The following is a 20,481-nucleotide window of genomic DNA, read 5'->3' on the forward strand; positions in this document are numbered from 1 at the left end:
CATCTTATCTCAGCTGTGTAATGTTTTAGGATAAACTGTAGCTGGTCTGAAATGACTGGGAACCAGCACCTTATTGTGGTTCCATAGCAGTGAGTTTTAGAAATGTTCTCAGGTAAGACTCAAACAGTCTGGAACAGTCAGAGGTGTTGGGTAACATTGGTCTGTCCTTTCTCCACAGGGAGCTTAAGTTTATTGAGTAACTCCCATCACAGTGCTCATGAGGCACACCCAATTCCATCAGGCACTCCCAGTCCTCTGTATTATCTTTAACCTCTCCTTTGTGCTCTACTTCCCCTATCTGTTAATCATTTCATCCCCAAATCAGACCCTGTAACTTATAAAGTCAAATTCTTCTGAGGACTCTGGGTATTCTATATGTAAGTGAAATATTGCTATTCTCTTTCCTTTATGTCCTTTGCATAGTTTATTTTTTAGTGCAATGTCCTTTTTGTATAGACACAGGAAGACAGTTAATGTTATGCTTTTGTATCACGGGAGTTACTGACTCCAAATATTTACTTCTGGGCATCTGCCATATTTACTTAAGCATCAGATGCACTTAGTTTCTAACACCTCAAAATGGGGGTCCCTCCGAGGGACACGGATAGACCCAGGGCAAGCCATAAGCTACCCTGGCATCGAAAAGGAACAGGCTAAGTGCCATAAAGAAGTATAAAAAGTTAAGAGTAACTTTTATCATGACGCAGAACAAAGTAACTGAATAAGGATATTGCTGGGGTTAGGAAAGACTAATCTGGTCTGAGGACTATTGTCTGGGATATGTCCCCAAGATGAGCCACTCTTTAAGATAAATATATCTCTTATTGTGTCCATATAAAATGACTAGAAATATTATTAAGAAGGAAATTTAAGATAACTGTTTAAATGGATACTGGCTAAGGAAAGGAGAAAGCGATACACCATCAGAAAGAATTTCATCCTTGGGTGGATCTCCTAGCAGGAATCTAGAGTGCTGAACATTTAAGATGAGATTTTGTCCTTGAGTGTCTCCGAGAACTTCCCCTGAAGGAAAGGTTTTACATCTGTTCATTGTTTATGATAATGTTCAACCACACCTATGTGTAACTGATACCCCCAATACTTCTTGATTTTGCCATAACACTGTGAGACTTGAATAAATGGCCACTGATTACCAACCAGCCTGGTGGCTCCCGTTCCCTTCTTCATTTGTCTGTTGCTGTCAGCCAGCCATGGCAGGTGAATGGCTGTTGGCCCCAAATGCACCTAGGGGACCCTTAGGTCACTGCAGGCAGGCTGGTGATTCCACCATCAAAGAATATAACATCGAGATTCTTGAATGGATGAACAGTTCATCCCTGGCTATATAATACCTTACAACCATATTGGAACTTAACTCCAGGATTGATGAGGACAGTTGGCAGCCCCTGCCAGTACATAGGGTCTCCAACATATCTCCATATGACTTAGTGCAAGCCCAAAGGTAAGAGTTATGTTTTCAGATATTATCCACACTTAAGAGAAGTTTTATTTAGTTTGGAAATGTGATGACCTCTTTACCATTATCCTGCCTGCATTGTCCCCAACCTCAAGTTTTAGATAAGTGAATGTCTGATTTACTTGGAGAATCAGTGTCTAGTATATCAATTCCCACATTTTACTATCACTAACAATATCATAAAATACAATCTGTTATGAAAACAATCATGTAGTTCTCCACTCCACTGAATAAAACACAGTAACAGGCAAATGCCTTCCATAAAGTGTAGCTTTACTTTTTTTTTTTTTGGTCGGGGGGCATACCCGGCATTGCACAGGGGTTACTCCTGGCTCATGCACTCAGAAATTACTCCTGGCGGTGCATGGGGAACATATGGGAAGCTGGGAATTGAACCTGGGTCAGTCGCGTGCAAGACAAACGCCTTACCTGCTGTGCTATCGCTCCAGCCCCACAAAGTGTAGCGTTAGAACACTGGAGGCAGCTTGAAGCTCCCAGTGCTGTACATTACATCTCGTGGAGGGTGGTATCAGTACCACTTTGGAGAGCAGTCCAGGTAGCACAACATACCAAGTGCCAGCCTTGGAATGCACATACCCCTCCTCTGAGAGACTGTCCCAATAAATTACATCCTGTACCTCTGGTAAGATGAACTGCTCCACGGGCTTGTACCACAGCTTGTTCACCTGCACACCGCAGCTCGGAGGACTAAAACGAGCAATGAAGAGGGCTTCCTACAAATTGGGGGGAAAGAGAGGGAGAAGGCAAGAAGAAATACTTGATATTAGACACTGCACAAGCAATAGTTTTTTGTGGTGTTGGGATAACCCAAGTGGTGCTTAGGGGTCATAGGAGATTCTTGGCCAACTAACTCAGCTGTTCAGTGCTGGGGCCCAACGATGCAGTGCTAGCAACATATTTTAAACCTCTTGTTAAGTTAAATTCCCAATGGTCCAAACTGTGGCTGCTAGAACTGTTCTGTACTTTACATAACTGAGTTTTCTAGTATAATCGTGGCTAAATAAAAACATTGTCAAGAAGTTCTAAAACACTTAATACACATAATCTTTAAAAATCAATACAAAAAACAAACCTTGAAGTGAGGAGCATTATGAATATGAGGTACTGTTAAGCCATTTTTCAAAAAGGTTTAATTCTATATGGTTCAGAATAAGATGAATGACCCCAAATTTCTATACCGAACAAACATAATCAGGAACCCTCTTCAAAAAGAACTTTTAAAAGACATGACAAAAACCAAATGAATATTATAAAGAACCAATTCACTGTATATATATATTGTTTTCTTTGGATTCTTCATTTGTTTCAGGAAAAAAAATGTCCTTATTTTCATACCTATTTTTTTCCCATTGTTGCTACTGTTGCAGGGAACATACCCAGTACCATGCTGGGAGGCCACGGCCAGTCTTGGTGGTGCTAGAGAGCCACGTGGGTCAGGGTTCTACCCCAGGGTACCACATATGCGAACCATGAACTTTACCAGAGGAGCCATATTCTTGGAGGGCCTAAAATATTAAAGTCCTTCCTATTCTTTTTTTCTTTTCCTGGTTTTTGGGCCATACCTGGTGATACACAAGGGTTATTCCTGGCACCACACTTAGGAATTACTCTTCACGATTCTCAGGAGACCTTATGGGATTCCAGGAATCACACCCAGGTCAGTCACATGCAAAACAAATGCCCTATTCACTGTACTATCATTCGAACCCTGTCCTTCCTATTCTTATAGACCAACTTACCACAGGTGAAACTTCTGTTGAAGCTATCAAAACCATGAAGAAGTTCAGAATAAAGGGAATTTCAAAAGATTAACTTAATTTCTTTCATTAACAATCAGCTTCAGGCAATGCAATTCATAATACTTTTTGCTAAATGACTACTTCAGAGTATTGCTATACAGTTGAGTCTGTATCAATGAACCCTTCTTTTTTTTGCTTTTTGGGTCACACCCAGCCGATGCTCAGGGGTTACTCCTGGCTCTGCACTCAGGAATCATTCCTGGCGGTGCTTGGGGGACCATATGGGATGCTGGGAATTGAACCCGGGTCGGCTGCGTGCAAGGCAAACGCCCTACCCACTGTGCTATTGCTCCAGCCCAGTACCAATGAAACCTTTAAATACAATACTACCTGAACTGGGCTGGAGCGAGAGCACAGTGGTATGGCGTTTGCCTTGCACGCGGCCTATGCAGCTGACCTGAGTTCGATTCCTCCGTCCCTCTCGGAGAGCCTGGCAAGCTACCCGTGATGTATTCAATATGCCAAACATAGTAACAACAAGCCTCATGATGGAGACATTACTGGGCCCACTCGAGCAAATCAACGAACAACGGGAGGACGGTGCTACAGTGCTACTACCTGAACTACCTATATTTGAACAGCTTTAAAGACAATACTATGTGAACTATAATTCCTAAACTTGAGTAACATGATAAAGCTCTTTTTAGTCATTATTAAGGTTGGAATCATCATCAGGGTATTTATGTCATTTATGTCATTTATGTCACTAAGCTATGTGTACGTATGTGTACCTAGGTCGAGAGGTCAACATGACAAATGACCTGGCACCCGAGCTGCGCAGGAGGAAGAGAGCGGCTTGGAACGCCTTCAAGAACATCGAAGAAATAGCTAAGAGGACGAAGAACCTCCGGCTCCGGGCACATCTCTTTGATTCCACTGTTCTTCCTGCATTAACATATGCCTCAGAGACCTGGGCCCTACGCAAACAGGATGAGAACGCTATTCAGGTCTCCCAAAGAAGAATAGAAAGAGCTATGCTTGGAATATCACGTTTCATTCAAATGAGAGAACGAATCCGGAGTTCTGACATCCGTCGACGCTCAAGGATCAGGGATGCTGTCTTATTTGCCAAGGTGTCGAAAATCAGATGGGCTGGTCACGTAATGACATTTAAAGACGACCGTTGGACTAGAGCTGTTACTGACTGGATTCCACGGGATGTCAAAAGACCGCGTGGCCGCCCACCTACCAGATGGTCAGACTTCTTCGTCAAGATCATGAACGATCGGTTTGAGGCCCTTCATGTTCCCAGAGCGAACAGATGCCACTGGGCTACACTAGCACGCGACAGGGACAAATGGAGACGTTACTGGCGCCCGCTCGAGCAAATCGACGACTAACGGGAAGTTAAGTGATTAAGTGATGTCATTAAGCATAGTTATAAACTCTTTTAGATTCTGTAGAAGGTGAAATATGAAGTTTCCTTAAAAGTAACTAAACAAAGATCTGCATTCAAGAATACAAAACTTTTGGGGCCAGAGCAATAGTTCAGTGGGTAGGGAGCTTGCCTTGCACGCGGCCAGCCTGGGTGTGATCCCTGACACCCCATATGGTCCCCAAGTCCTCCACAAGTGATCCCTAAGCTCAGAGCCAGAGTACATACTGAACACTGCTGGGTGAGCCCCGAAAATCATTAATACCAAACCAATTCTCTAGGTGTTATAAATAGGCAAAATCATAAAAATATCTAAAGGCAATAGAATGCAAAAAAAAAAAAAGGGCAGAAAGCAACTGATGAGAAATCACCTTGAAGAAAAGAAAGATACTAGATCTCTGCTATCGCTCTAATTTTGGAGGGTTTGGGGGAAGGGTTGGGTGACACTTGGCGATGATGCTCAGGTATTCGAAACAAGGTTATAATAATTGCCACTGCATGCAAAGCAAATGCTTTATCACTTGTACTATCTCTTCAGTCCCCTACTTCGATTTTTAAATGGTTCTCTGTAGGCACATCTTCAGAACAACTAAAAAATTGGATAAAAAACTGTAACAACGGGGACTAAAAACAATAGTATAGCAGGTAGGGCATTTGCCTTACACCCAGCTCACCAAGGTTCAATTCCCAGAATCCCACATGGTCCCCAAGCACTGCCAAGAGGATTACTGAGTGCAGAACCAGGAGTAAATCCAAGGTGTGTGCCCCTCCCCCCCCCAAAAAAAAAACCTGCAACAATTTAATATTTAAAAATGGGCAAAATGACTGGGGACATAATTCTGTGCTAGAGTGCTTGCTCTGCATGTATGAATCCTGGGTTTGATCCCTGACACCACCACTATTCTGCTTATAATAAGGCTACAAAAGACCTCAAGACTTCTCCAAAAGATGTACACATGGTCTACAAACACATGAGGGGAAAAAGTGCAGCATCACTAATTATTATTGAAATGCAAAACAAAACCATGATGTATCATCTCAAGTTGGTGAGAATGGCCAATAAGATTGCAAACAACAAATGTTGGTGAGGGTGTGAAGAAAAAAAGGAATTCTGGTACACAGTTGTTGGAAATGTACCCAAGATTGGATCCACTGGTTTAGCCTCTATGGAAAATGTCAAGGAGTTGTAATTCAAAGGGTCAGTGCATATGCTCAGCATGAGGGGGGACTTCTGAATACCTAGCTGGAAGTAGCCCCTGAGCACTGCCAAGAGAGACCCCAGAACTAAAACAAATAAAAATAAAAAATAATTTCCAAAGCAGGAAATTCCATTATCACTTCCAGCCACTGATCTTCAGATATGAATAAAAGAAAAAATTCAAAAGGATATTTGTACCACTATGTTCCTAAGAGCTCTGAATCAACCCAACTACCCACTGACAAATGACTGGGTAAAGAAACTTACATATACTCAAGGAATATCTCTTTGCCATTGAAAGAGTTGAACCTGTGACATTTGGGATAAAATGGATGGAACTTGAGGTGATATGCTAACCAAAATGTAAATAAGCTGGGAGGGGAGGAAAAAAAAACCCAGTAACACTAGACGCTTGAAATTTCTACCTATTGCCATGTCTCTGGCATGCATATCATGTGCACCAACCCTTTGAGCTAGTTCCTCCATCCAAAAGAAACAAAATTACTATATAAGTCTTATACTCTATGAAATGCAAAAAGTTTTCTTCAGATTACAAAAAATTGTATCATATAGAAACCTAGATATTCAGGAAAGAATGAAGAACAGGAGAAATGATAAATATGTGGACTAATAAAAGCAATTTTCTCTATATTATCATACATTTAGCTGCTTAATGAAAAGTGATATTGTATTTATAGCATGTACAGATATGATGCATACAACAAAGCAAAAAGATGGGGGGGTAACTGGAAATATATAGGTGCAAGTTCCTTATACATGAAGGAATTAATGAATACATTCAAGAGTAAAAAGTCCAAGATGCATACTATAACCCTTATATTAGCCATATCCACACACATGCGCGCGCGCACACACACACACACGCGCACACACACACACACACACAAATAGAACAAAGAGCTACAGATAACAGGACAAAAATGAGAAAACAAAAGTCTAGGGCTGAGCACATGCTTTGCATGTAGGAGGTCAGTGATAAGCCCTGGCACCATATGGACCCTTGAGCACAGAGCCAAGAATAGCACCTGAGCAATGCTGATGTGGCCCAAAGACCAAAACAAAAAAGAAGAAAAATTCAATTAATTCATAAGTGACAGCAATAGCACAGCGGGTAGGGTGTTTGACTTGCATGTGGCCGGCCCGGGTTCGATTCCTCCGTCCCTCTTGGAGTGCCCGGCAAGCTACGAAGAGTATCCCGCCCACATGGCAGAGCCTGGCAAGCTCCCCATGACGTATTCGATATGCTAAACACAGTAACAACAAGTTTCAAAATGGAGACATTACTGGGCCCGCTCTAGTAAATTGATGAACAATGGGAGGACAGTGACAGTGACAACTTTTGAAATTCTTTAAGCTTCCAGTAATACTAGGTTGAGAATTTACAATCTGGCCCAACTTCTTTTCTAGACAGACACAATTATCCATTGGTATTTTCTTCCCAAACCAACATACTGCCTTAAAATATATCCAATCAATAAGGGAAAATGCTGAATTCTCTCAACCAGATATAAATATGTAACTGTCCAACTGACTATTTGCCATTATTGAAAAAGAAAAATGAGAAAAATCTTGTGCAAAACTGTTCATACCTCCTGTTCCGCCTGATAAAGCTTGACGGTGATGTTCCTCTGGAAACCCACATTACTGGCATCAGAAAACACTCCGAGACTGGTAATAACAATTGGATAGAGAACTCGGAAGCTCACACTGACAACTTGGTCTTCAGAAAGACCTGATGAAGTATCTTCAGAAAGACTGAATGCTTCAATTTCCTGATTCAAAACTGAGGAATTAATGAGAAATTAAATATTACATAATCAAACATACTGTAATTTTTTTCTTTTTTTTTGGGGGGGGTCACACCTGGCTATCTTAGGGGTTACTCCTGGCTCTGTACTCAGGAATTACTACTGGTGATGCTCGGGGGACCATATGGGATGCTGGGATTTGAACCCAGGTTGGCCGTGTGCAAGGCAAACACCCTATCTACTGTGCTATCACTCCTCAGAGGGCTGAAGACATAGTACAGTGGTAAAGGTCTTTACCCTGCATGCAGCCAACTCCAGTCTGATCCACATCACAACATATTGGTCCCTGAATTACCCCTAGGTGTGACCCCAGAGCACAGTGCCAGGAGCAGTCTCCAAAAACTGCCGTGTGTGACAGACTCTGCCCAAAACAAAAGGGCTTCAGCTAGGGATGTGACTCAGTGGTACAGCACCTGCCTTGCAGGCATCTTTGACTCTCTGGTTAAACTAACACACACACAATAAATAAATGTTTCAGTAAAATGGCTGTTTCTAGGAAAAGGAAACATTTTGATGTCAAAGAATGAAATTTTTAGCCAGTCACATCTATGTACTCAATGATCAAAACTTTAGTAGACTTTTTTCTTGTTTTGAGCCACTGCTTTACTGGATTTATCTATATATACATGCATATGCATTTAAGGGTAACTGTCACAAAAGAATATTAAAAGGTATCTATTAGCAAATATTAAAAACACAGTGATATAAACAGTTCCTATTGTAGTCACAAATAGTGAATAAATTTAGTTTCGTTCTGCAAATTCTGAAAGTCCTGCTTTTTGTTGGGCAACTTAAAATATTTGTGAGGGCCGGAAAGACAGTACAGCAGACAGGACTCCTGTCTTGCACATGGCCCCTCTGGGTTTGATCTTTGGCATTAGGTTCCCAGAGCACCACCGGGAGGGATCGCTGAGCAAAGAGCCAGGAATAAGACCCAAGCGTAGCCAGGTGAGGCCCCAACCCTAAAAAACAAAGAAAAGTCCCCAAAAGCACTGGACAACATGGTATTTGAGGAGCTGCTGTATGGGCATGTCCCAATTTATTTGTCTCATCAGAATCAGTGTTTGGTTGTGTCCAGCTGTGTCCAGTTCACAGGTACTGGAACAGGTACTGGAAGCAGAAGCCCAGAAATTTGCCCAAGGTCATGTAAAGTGGGAAAGCTGGCAATCAAACCCAGATTCCAGTTCGGAGCTTCCCTACATTCCACCCCTAGATCTTTAATCTGAGCCAAAACAGTCTATTTCAAATAATTTTTTCCGGTTACCATGCACCAATGAGGACAAATTATATAAAGTTCATATGGCTGAGAAATCAGTGCCACTTTAGAGAAGCAGTACAACATCCTATTTTATGATCGTGGAGGGAGGAGCCTCCTCAGCAATGCAGGCACCACAGTTTGGGATGTGAATAAATGTTGAAGTGCTGCTCTGGCCTCGTGATGTCGGGGACCCTCACCACAATCACCCCAGGGGCACTCAGAAGGTCATGTAGTTCTAGAGATCAAACCCATTGCCTTGCGCCTGCAGGACTGGAGCTCTGCCACCCTGACCTTAAAATCTTATTTTATTTATTTTTTACAATGCAGGAGCACTGCTATTTATTCAGCCATTGATTAAGCTGTAAAATCTTATTTTAAAAGATTATATCAGGGGCTGGAGCAATAGCACAGCGGGTAGGGTGTTTGCCTTGCACATGGCTGACCCGGGTTCGATTCTCAGCATCCCATATGGTCCCCCGAGCACCATCAGGAGTGATTCCTGAGTGCAAAACCAGGAGAAACCCCTGAGCATCGCTGGGTATGACCCAAAAAAGCCAAAAAAAAAAAAAAAAAAGGATTATATCAAAGGAGGGTTTTTTTTTGGGGGGGGGGATATTTTTTTAAAATGCCATTTTCCAACTGCTGATCATACTAACACATCAGTCATAAAGGTTTGTATATACACACATTTATAAAATATATACTACTATCAGTATATTCACACTACACTAATTTTTAAACTAAAATTCTCACATTCCAACGAATCATTTAGGCCCCTACCTTAGAGTTCCTAAAATGTTATTTTATACTTAGTACATGTTCAGTAGAATGTGATCAAACAGAATTGGTGGGTCCTGCCCAATTATGTATGTGAGCAGGAAGGGGCATAAAGGAGAAAACTAATTTCAGACATCCTAAGAAAGAAACCCCTGCTTTAAAATATAGTCCTGAAAGTATGGCTCAATTTACTTAAAAAGCTGATACTGTCACTGCCACTGTCCTCTCGTTGTTCACTGATTTGCTCGAGCGGGCCCAGTAACATCTCCACTGTGACACTTGTTACTGTGTTTGGCATCTCGAATACGTCACGGGTAGCTTGCCAGGCTCTGCCATACAGGCGAGATACTCTCGGTAGCTGGCCAGGCTCTCCGAGAGGGGCGAAGGAATCAAACCTGGGTCAGCTGGCTTGGCTGCATGCAAGGCAAACTCCCTACCCGCTGTGCTATCGCTCCAGCCCTAAAAAGCTGACACAACCTTACAAAAAGGCTTCTTTAAAATAAGACGATTAAGCATCTACCATGTCCGAGAAATAATATTAAATATTTTTAATGCATCAACATATTTCACCCTCATGATAATCCCTATGTAAGTACTTTTATTGGTGGGGGGGGGAGTCACACCCAGCAATGCTCAAGGGTTATTCCTTGCTCTGTGCTCAGGAGTGACCCCTCCTGAGTGGTGTCAGAAATTCAAACTAGGATCAATGGGATGCAGGCAAGTTCCTTAATCCCTGTATAATATCTACTGGTCTGGCACCTGGGGTAAATAGCTTTATGTTTGGGTTTGCAAATTCTAAAACTGAGGCACAAAGAGATCAAAGCAGAGAAAGTGAAAGAAAACAGGAGAGTCAAGATTTGAACCCTTGGAGCCTGACTCCAGATGCCATACTCTTAATTACTATGCCATCACTGCCTATAAGAGTGAAATTACATAAATCTGCAAAGAATCTTAACAAATACTGAAGTGATTAGTTGATCTATCAGAAAGGATGAGAGAGAAATTTGAGTGAAAGGTCAATTTTCATCTGATAAAAACAGACCAGCTCAGTCCTCAGTGCAGTGACCTCCCAATATCACACCAGCACACGGTAGTCACTGGGCTGAGGGAAAAGAAGACTTACCTGGATTCGTGATGTTGAGCAGTCTGCAAGAATAAGGGTCTTCCCTGTCCTCCACAGGCACTTCACAGCCATGAGCACCTATTATGAACTTCACAAGCACACTGAGAGATGTTTGCATTAGCATCAGTTATTGATCTTCCTGTGAACGCGCATGCTTCCTCACACCCATTTCAGAGCTTTTACTTAGAAACGTGAGTATGTATTAGGATTAATACTAATTATAATCATTGAGTCTGGCAAAAAGGCAAACCAACCAAAGGCTGCATATCATCCAGGTGCCTTAGGTACCAACCCTCATTGCAACAGAATGTTTTGCTCGTTATCAGCAAAGGCATTTAAAAGCCAACATCAGTAAGATCAGTTTCTCTCACCCACACCTAAAATCATATCTATAGCTTCAATAATCCTGAGTTCTTTTTCAGAAGGTGACCCTTTTGCTCGAGACTGGTCTTTCTATCCAAAAGGAGCCCTTCTCGAAAAGGGAGCTCAGATAAAGAGGGGAACACCAAATAAAGGTGTTGGGAGGACCCTCCCAGGATGGGAGAAGCATGCTGAAAGTAGACTATAGACCAAACATGATTGCCACTCAATGTTTCTTTTGCAAACCACAACACCCAAAAGGAGAGAGAACAGAGGGAAATGAATGCCCTGCCACAGAGTCAGGGTGGGATGGGGGGGTGGGGGTGGGAGGGATACTGGGATGCGTGGTGGTGGTGGGAAGTGGGCACTGGTGGAGGGATGGTATTTGATCATTATATAATTGAAACCCAAGCACAAAAATGTGTAAGTCTGCAACTGTGCCTCATGATGTCTCACTATTAAAAAAATTTTTAAAAAAAGGAGCCCTTCTCCTCTACTAGATCTATGTTGCTTCACTGTTTACCTATGACATCTGTTCTCTATACACTAGAAATATAATGAAGTTCTGACATTAGTTTCTCACTATCATAGTAACAAGTTTCTACTTTCCTTCCTTGTGCCTACATAGAGTGAAGTCCTACTGTAGGAATTATCACTGTAGGAATTATCTAAAATTATAGGCTCTGGCTTCTCATTTCACTTTATGAAAGTCATTTTAGTATCCACCATTTCCACTAAGTAGTCTACTGTAGAGGCAACCGCTGATCTGCAGAGCTAAATCAGCAGATACTCTTCAACTGTTACCTCCCAGACTTCTCTCTGATTCAACAGTGCTGTCCTTTAAATCCTTCCTCCCCACACTCACCATTTTCTGAAGCCCTACTCATTGGCACTAAGGGCTTTCACCCCATTTGTCCAGTAAGAGTGAATGCCAAGAGGGCCCACACCACTGCTAGAAAGGTCTTATAGTTTTTCAGTTTGTTGGGTCACAGTCAGCTGTGCTGAGGGCTTACTCCTGAGTCTGTGCTCAGGGCAGAGCTCTGGGGACCATATGAGGTACAGAGGACTAGACCTGGGTTAATCACCCACAAGGGAAGCACTCTAGGCATTGTACTACTTCTCCAACACTAGAAAGGCCTTTAAAAAAAAATAAACAAAGAGTGAATGCCCAGGACTGGGAGATAGTCCACAGGACCAGAGCTCACCCAAGGCATATACAGGTATCCAGATTCAATCTTTGTCACCTCTCGGTCTCCCTAGCACTGCCAGGTTTAACCCTGGTGGCTCCTACCACCTCCCAAATAAACAAAGACAAAAAGCAATCAAAAAAAGAGTGAAACTCCAGGGCTTTGCCCAGGGATCTCATTCACCCTTCACTTGCTCGGAATGATTATTTACACCCCGGAAACTGGCAAAAGCTACAAATGTAGATTTTACTATTTTGTTAAGAGTCAAGACATAAGAAAGTGATAGAGACATTCTAATCATGCAGCGCATACTTTTAAAAATAGGAGGTTAGGAATTTATTGATAGTTATATTCCACTGTGAAAAGTACAAAAAACTGAGAAAATATCCTTCCTCTTTCCTTGTTAAAAACCATGACCTGATTCAGCAGTCATTCACTTACCTACAAGTAAAATTCTATTGTCTCACATGTTAGTTGTTTTACTCTTACTCTTTAAAGAAAATATTTTAGAACTATCTTCACTTGTCAACTGAAACCATAAATTGGTTATTACAGACACAAGAGTCTGGTAAACAGTGAAATGTCTCTGAGCACTGGCTAGCGGAAATTCATAAATTTATTAAATAGAGAATCTTGTCATTACGTGTAATTGCTTCACTTATTTTGGAAGGATTCCCGCAGTGCGTGGGGTCACTCCGCAGATGGCAGGGATTCACGTGGGGATGAGGCACGAACTGGGAGTGGCAGCATGCAAAGTAAGTGACCTCTATCACACACACTGCACTGTGTACAGGAAATACTGAATACTTTTTTTTTTTTTTTGCCTTTGGGTCACACCCGGCGATGCACATGGGGTTATTCCTGGTTCTTGCACTCAGGAATTACTCCTGGCGGTGCTCAGGGGACCATATGGGATGCTGGGAATTGAACCCAGGTCGGCTGTGCTATCTCTCCAGCCCCCTTAATACATTTTTAACATGATTTTATTACACAAAGGTTTCCAATTAACTAAGGTTCTTAAAATATATGTGGAATCTGGAATCTTCACTGAAATGCAAAATTTGAAGTAAATAAGCACCGCTGTAAGTACAGAACTGCAAGCACTTTCTTTTATCTTTTATAATGACAATTATGGTGAAATACTTTTTTGCAAGCAGAATTTACAGTAAAAGTATAAAAAGGGACAAATAAATTTTCTAATTACACCACTGCAGATAATTTGCCAAGTTTGTGGATTTTTGAAATCTTCTTAAATAATCTTATTAAGTTCACAAAATTACTCTGCCCCAGAAGGAAATTTTTGGCTAATATGTACTGGTTTTCTTTTTTGGCCACTCTGGGCAGTGCTTGGAGGTGACCATGACAAGATCCTGCCATGCTGGGGATGGCATGTGGGGTTGGGGGATCAAACTCAGGGTCTATGCATATGATCAATTGAGCCACACCCCTCGCCTAATTTCCATTTATTTATTTATTTATTTATTTATTGGGTCACACCCAGTGATGCTCAGGGGTTACTCCTGGCTCATGCACTCAGGAATTGCTCCTGGCGGTGCTTAGGGGACCATATGGGGTGCTGGGAATCGAACCTGTGTTGGCCTTGTTGGCTGCGTGCAAGGCAAATGCCCTACCTGCTGTGCTATCGCTCCAGCCCCCTAATTTCCTTTTAAAATATGGGTAGATATCCCATCATGTCCGAAAAACAAAGCACCAATTTAAATAAATTTAAAACAAGAATGCATTACGGCAATAACTGTTGAATGTCTGAATAGTAATTTTATTCATTACATTAATGCTCAGTCTTTCACTCGGTAATTGCTGAGTGTGCTCTGTGCCAAGTTAGTTCTAGTTACTGGGAGAATTAAAGGAAAAAGCTGAAATTGATGACATTGATGAAATCTATATCCTAGTGAGGAAATAATTTACAAATATAACTCTAATAAGCCTAATAACATGCTCACTGGTGATAAGTACTATAAAGAAAAACAAAGCTAAGAAAGAGAAGGAGAAAACCAAAATGAAAAAGGGGGGGCATGCTATCTGCTACGGTGACATGTAAGCAGAGACCTAAAGACAGTGAGAAAATTGGCTCTGAGAATCTCTAGTGCAAGAAAGGTCCAACAAGTGGAATAGCAAGTGCAAATGTCCCGAGGCAAGAGCACATTTAGTGTCTCCCTCGCACCGCGTAAGGTAACTCCAAAATTAGAACTTGGGATTTTACTTTGAGCAAGAAGGGAAATCAACGGAAGGATTCGGAGGAGAAAATTCACATAATTTGAGGATTAGGGTGAGGGACATGGTTCAGTGTTAGTACAGGCTCTGCATGTGGAGGATGAGTGTCTGATCCCTGGCACTGCTAAATTAAACAATACATGAGCTACAGGGAAAACAAAACACAGGAGATCAAAGGTGGAATAAAAAAATACTCAGATAAGGAGATTTCTACAATCATACAAATATGAGGAAGGTATTCTAGAATGATGGAATGGTGATACAGAGGTGGTTAAGAAATCAAGATTCTGTATATGAGCTAAAGGTAACTTTAAGAAATGCTGTTGGACCAGATGTTGCATCTGAAAGAAAGAACAAACAAACACAACACTGATAACATTTAAACAATTCAAAAACCTTGGACCAGAGGGCCAATACAGTGGGTAAGGCTTGCTGTATGGGGCCAACCTGGATTGTTCAACCCCCAGCATCCAACATGGCCGGAGCCATCCCTGAGTGCAGAGCGAGGAGCAAGCCCTGAGCAGAGTCGGGTGTTCCCTCCCCAAAAAACTAACACTGTAGCACTGTCATCCCATTGTTCATCAATTTTCTCGAGCAGGCACCAGTAATGTCTCCATTGAGAGACTTGTTGTTACTGTTTTCAGCATATCGAATACGCCATGGAGAGCTTGCCAGGCTCTCAGAGAGGGATGGAAGAATCGAACCCAGGTCGGCCATGTGCAAGGAAAATGCCCTACCTGCTGTGCTATCGCCCCAGCCCCTCCCCCATCTCCTTCCCCCCAAAACATCTCCCTATAGCCCTCCCCCACAAACCTACCCCTATAGCCCCCCAGAACCCTCTTCCTCTAAGCCTCCCCTTTACCCTCCCTCATAACCTTCCCTTTACCCCTCCCTGTAACCCTTCCCTGTAATCCTCCCTGTAATCCTCCCCTGTAACCCTCTCCCCTGTAACCATCTCTAAACATTTAAAACTAAACATTTAAAAATAAAAATTAAGCCTTATTATTTTCCTGACACCTTACCTTCCCTACAAGTGTGGCATCATACTGGTGACCAGATGAATCTTTGTTATAAAGCTGGTCCTGCTCAAGTTCACCTTCTCCCCCTCTCCTGTGAACTAGTAACATTCAAGTACAACAATGAAAATCCTCAGACTTTTGGACTATACACTCCACTTTGACTCCCAAGGAAGACACTTGCTCATAGGTCCTCAATCTTCCTCAGTACCTCTCCTCAGTTAAACCTGCTCCCTGAAGGTTCATTCATGCAGGACATGCTGTACTTCTCCTTGTAGGGCTGTGAGTATAATAAATTCTGAAATTTCATATGCCTTTCCCAAGTGCAATTTCCATGGCTATATTGAATAATTCTTTAAAACTCAGTTTAAACACCAAGATTCTTGGACTAAGCAACTATCAAACAGGGGTCATTATTTTCTGAGATGGACAGAGTATAAGGGAAGTAAATGTGTTGGAGGTGGTCCGAACTCACTGAGGCTTTCATTTGCTGAATAATCAGATCTATTATACCTGCAACGTGAACTAAAGAAACCTTATTTTAAAAAAGGAATGAAAGCTGCTTTGAATAAGATAGGAAATCTATAAATGTTCATTCCTGCTAACAAGAAAATCCAAGCTACAATTCATCTGAGGAAATAAATGGAGAAGGTGCTGCCTCGCACATAGCTGACCCGGGTTCGATCCCCCAAACCATGTATGGTCTCCCCGAGCACTGCCAGGAATGATCCCTGTGAGTAGAGCCAGGAGTAAGCCTGGAGCACTGCTGGATGTGACCCGAAACAAACAAAAAATCAGAAATATGAATGTCTGGGGAATACAAAGAGATGGAGCACATATCTGGCATACAGAGGCCCTGGGTTCAATCCCTGGCATTGCATGATCTCCCAGGACAGCTGGGTGGGCCGAAAAAGCACAGCATCTCCGAGCCTTGAGCACTCCTAAGAGAGGCCCTGCCCCTTCTCCTCAAAAGAAAACAAAGAAATGTGCCCATTTAACACAATTCTGACAGGGTCTTTCTGTTTATTATCTGTCTCCACATAAATGTAAACACAATCTTCCCTGCCTCTCTCTCTCTCTCTCTCTCTCTGCTTTTTGTGTCATACCTGGTGGTGCTAGGGCTTGCTCCTGGTTATTTACTTCTGCACTCAGGAATTACTCCTGGTGGTGTGGGGGACCACAAGGGATGCTGGGGATAGAATCCAGGTCGGCCACGTGTAAGGCAAACGCCCTGCCACTGTACTATCATTCCAACACCCCCACCTCCTGCTTCTCTTGTACTAAACCCTCACTACCTAATCATCAGGGATGTCTCATAATAATAAGGCTCCTAAGCATAACAAAACTATTTAATGTTAACGCATTATGTGCTACCAAAGGTCAGCCCTGGAAAGGTATTCAAGAAAAAAGAGCATGGTATAACACATGAGGTAGATCAAAAAACTAAACAATAGAAGTTAACTGAAAAAAAAAATTAAGGGTACTTACATAAAAGTTAGTACAAAACAAATCTAGGATACAAGCATATCTAGGCTGACAACTATTCCAATTCTTCTAAAAATTGCTATTTTGAACCAAAGTAATACATAAATAATTTCTAAATAAGATAACCAGAAATAAAAAAATACTAGGCACCTATAAAAAAAAACTATGAATATCAATGAGTATGTTCTCCAACAATCTTCTGGCTGAAAACCTTTATTAGGTTTAACTTACGGGCCAATTTTGATGGCAAGGAAGTAAAATACAGTAGCAATTTCTCCGAGGAAATGAGGTCATATGTCTGAATTAACATCTCTCACTATCCAAGTACAGTTTCATCATAATGCTTTCCTAATACAGAAGGCAGGAAACAAACTCAGAAAACCTACCGTTTACTTAATATTGGATGCTGTGTTAGATGCTTCAGCCAGGTGCTTCTTATCACATTTCGAAGTTCATGGTTATTGCGCGCCGACAACACTCCAACTACCACATCATAATGGTCAGATTTCCACTGAGGAAATGAGGTAGACTGATCTAGAAATAAGCAAAAATAAATCTGGAGTGTCATGTCTTCATTAGTATGTTAAGTTCTTTCGTAGTTTAAAGGTATCTTAGAACAGAGAGAGCTCAACAGGAGGAGTGCACGCCTTGCATGCAGGAGGCCCAGGTTTGATCCCCAGCATGCACCTCGAAGCAATGTCAGGAGTGAACCCTGAGCACTGAGCCAGGAGTAGCCCCAGAGCATTGCCTTTGTGGGCCCAACCCCACCCCAACTAATGTTATATTCATGACTGTAGAAAAACAATACAAAGAATGACTTTTTTAATGGGGGGGTCCCACACCCAGCAGTTCTCAGGGTTTTCTCCTGGCTCTCCCCTCAGAGATCGCTTCCAGCAGTGCTCAGAGGAATACATGCAGTGCTGGAGATCAAACTCAAGATAATTCCATATGTACATGTGCTATATATATATTCTTCAAAATAAAAATGATGATTATGATAAAAACTGATTTGGGAAAGACAATGAATGGGGCCTAATCCATTGCATGGTAGGCAGCAAGAGTCAATTAGGCCATATTTTGGCTCCTTATTATTATTATTATTATTTCTGCAATGCCTTGAATCAAGCCCAAAGTCTCAACCTGAGGTATGCACTCTACCCCTGAACTACATTCCTGACCCAGATCCTGGCTCTTAAATAGCTACAAAAATAGTTAACTCCTTAAGGCCCAGAGCTATGGTGTGGTGGCAGTGTGTCTGTCCAGCCTCTTCAGAAGAGCTAAGTTTGGTCCCTCTAGTAGACTCATGTGCCTAGAGTAATTGCTATGGCATTCTGTTTGGAATAGAAGTGTATTGTTTCTGATGCACTGCAAGCAAGCATGTGCGAGCACTGCAGCTAAAGCACGCAGCTTCCTGGGGATAACTACAAAAAAATGTTCAAGCACTACAACTAAGTGAGCACTACAACAAAGAGAAGGGTAGAAAAAGTAACTTTTCAAGATTTCTTAACAACAAATGGGTATAATAATACTTTTCAGACTTGCAAGACAACTATCTTAACCCCTACACTATCTCTCTGGCCTCTAAAATTTATTTTTCATCCAAATCCAACTTTTTATTGTTTCCCTACCAGTAAACTAGCACTACAGTGCACTATCCTCCTGTTGTTCATTAATTTGCTCGAGTGGGCACCAGTAACGTCTCCATTGTGAGACTTGTTAACGTTGGTGGCATATCGAATACGCCATGGAGAGCTTGCCAGGCTCTGCCCTGTGGGCGGGATATTCTCAGTAGCTTGCCGGATTCTCTGAGAGGAACGGAGGAATCGAACCTGGGTCAGCCTCGTGCAAGGCAAACACCCTACCCGCAAGTAGGTACTATGAACTGGCTTTTATAGAATATCATTTTAATGCTTTGTAAAGAATTATTTAATGATGCGTTAGATACTAGTCGGCTCCTTAAAAAATACATGAGGCAATGTGTCTTGAGAGACAGTACAGTAGGGTAGGACGTATGCTTTGCAAGTGGCCTACCCAGTTCAACCCCCAGCACCCCATCTGGTCCCCCAAACCAGCCAGGAGTGATCCCTGAGCGCAGAGCCAGAAGTAAACCCTAAGCATAGGAAGGAGTTGTGCCTACCTACCCCCTAAATAATACACAAGGCAAGAGACCAAATTTAGTTCAGTTCCCCTAAGATTAATAGCTAGGATATGGCTGCACTAAGATTTCGTCCCTAGTAGTCTAACTCCATTCTTCATCAGTCTATTACCTAGCTACTAAACTTAATGTAGCTCATCTGATTTTTCATTCTGATCTTTTAGACCTAGCCTCACTTCAAGATGTGAGTCAGTTGTGAATGGATTGCCAAAAATGATGGTTTGGAGTTTATTTGTTCCCCTGCCATCCTTTTTGTTGTTGGTGCTGCAATGACTAGAGTTTGCACGCACGTAGCTGTGGTGTGCCAGAGATCCCAGAGAAATGCTGAGTTCATGCTCTGGCATGTGCATCGTGCCTGAGATAGAAGCTGGCCTCACTGGCCTCAGGACTGCAAAGCAAGTGCATTTGCCACTGAGTTATCCCAAGGCCCCAAATTTTCTAAAATTCATGACTGAAGAAACTTTTTTCTTATGTCTACATTATATAGCTGAAAAGTTCTAAAAAAAATAAAAGAAAAAGAAAGGTTGTATATACTGTTGGGGCTAGTTGTATTTTTTTTAAAAAATTTTACAGATTGATTGAGGTTCTGTGATTTAAAGTATTATTAATGATGGTTTTCCTCAGTTGGAACTAACTCTAAATGAGTCTGGATTTGAAGAGGAACTTGAAATTTGTAATTAAAAGTTTTGAATTTGCTTATGTAAAATTGATAAAGACAAGGCCATCCCCCCCAGTCCCCCTCCCACACACACTTTATTTATTCTTTGCTGTGAAATAGCAACAGCAAGCACATTTAGTGACAGGAATGAGGCAAATATAATAGCCAGGTATCATCTAATATTAATTCCAGAGTCATCATGATGCATAGTATATCGATAAGAAGTTACTTGAATTCTTTGTGCCTCCATTTTCTAATGAAACTGATACAGGGTGGGGATCTTTAGGACTTTTATTTAATCTGTTTCAAAATGTCTTTTCAAAAGATTAAAATTTAGAGGAAAGAATGACATTTAACCTAAAAAATCCTGACATCATCAGATACCAAGGTTGCTACACAAAAGTAAAATCTCAAAAATATATGAAATATCCTTTGAAATGCCAAATGATTTTATTTTCAATAATGAAGTCTTTTAGAAATGCATTGTACAAAAGGTAATTTAAACTTCCTTGATGATAAAACCTTTATGGG

At 41.7% G+C, this 20,481-nt stretch overlaps 1 protein-coding gene across 2 annotated transcripts in view; it reads right to left on the reverse strand.

Annotated features, from left to right (window-relative positions):
* B3GALNT2 (beta-1,3-N-acetylgalactosaminyltransferase 2) overlaps positions 1 to 20,481 on the reverse strand; it is a 43,378-nt gene that overhangs the window by 16,678 nt on the left and 6,219 nt on the right. For both annotated transcript variants that reach the window (XM_056113613.1, XM_056113614.1), the window contains exons 2-5: positions 17,524 to 17,671; positions 10,858 to 10,958; positions 7,481 to 7,674; positions 2,116 to 2,211 (exon numbers count right to left, since the gene is read on the reverse strand). In XM_056113613.1, the coding sequence (XP_055969588.1) occupies positions 2,116 to 2,211; positions 7,481 to 7,674; positions 10,858 to 10,958; positions 17,524 to 17,671 (539 nt within the window). The remainder of the gene's footprint in view (positions 1 to 2,115; positions 2,212 to 7,480; positions 7,675 to 10,857; positions 10,959 to 17,523; positions 17,672 to 20,481) is intronic.

The sequence above is a fragment of the Sorex fumeus genome, unplaced genomic scaffold (assembly GCF_029834395.1).
Source record: "Sorex fumeus unplaced genomic scaffold, SorFum_2.1 ptg000021l, whole genome shotgun sequence".
NCBI lineage: Eukaryota > Metazoa > Chordata > Mammalia > Eulipotyphla > Soricidae > Sorex > Sorex fumeus.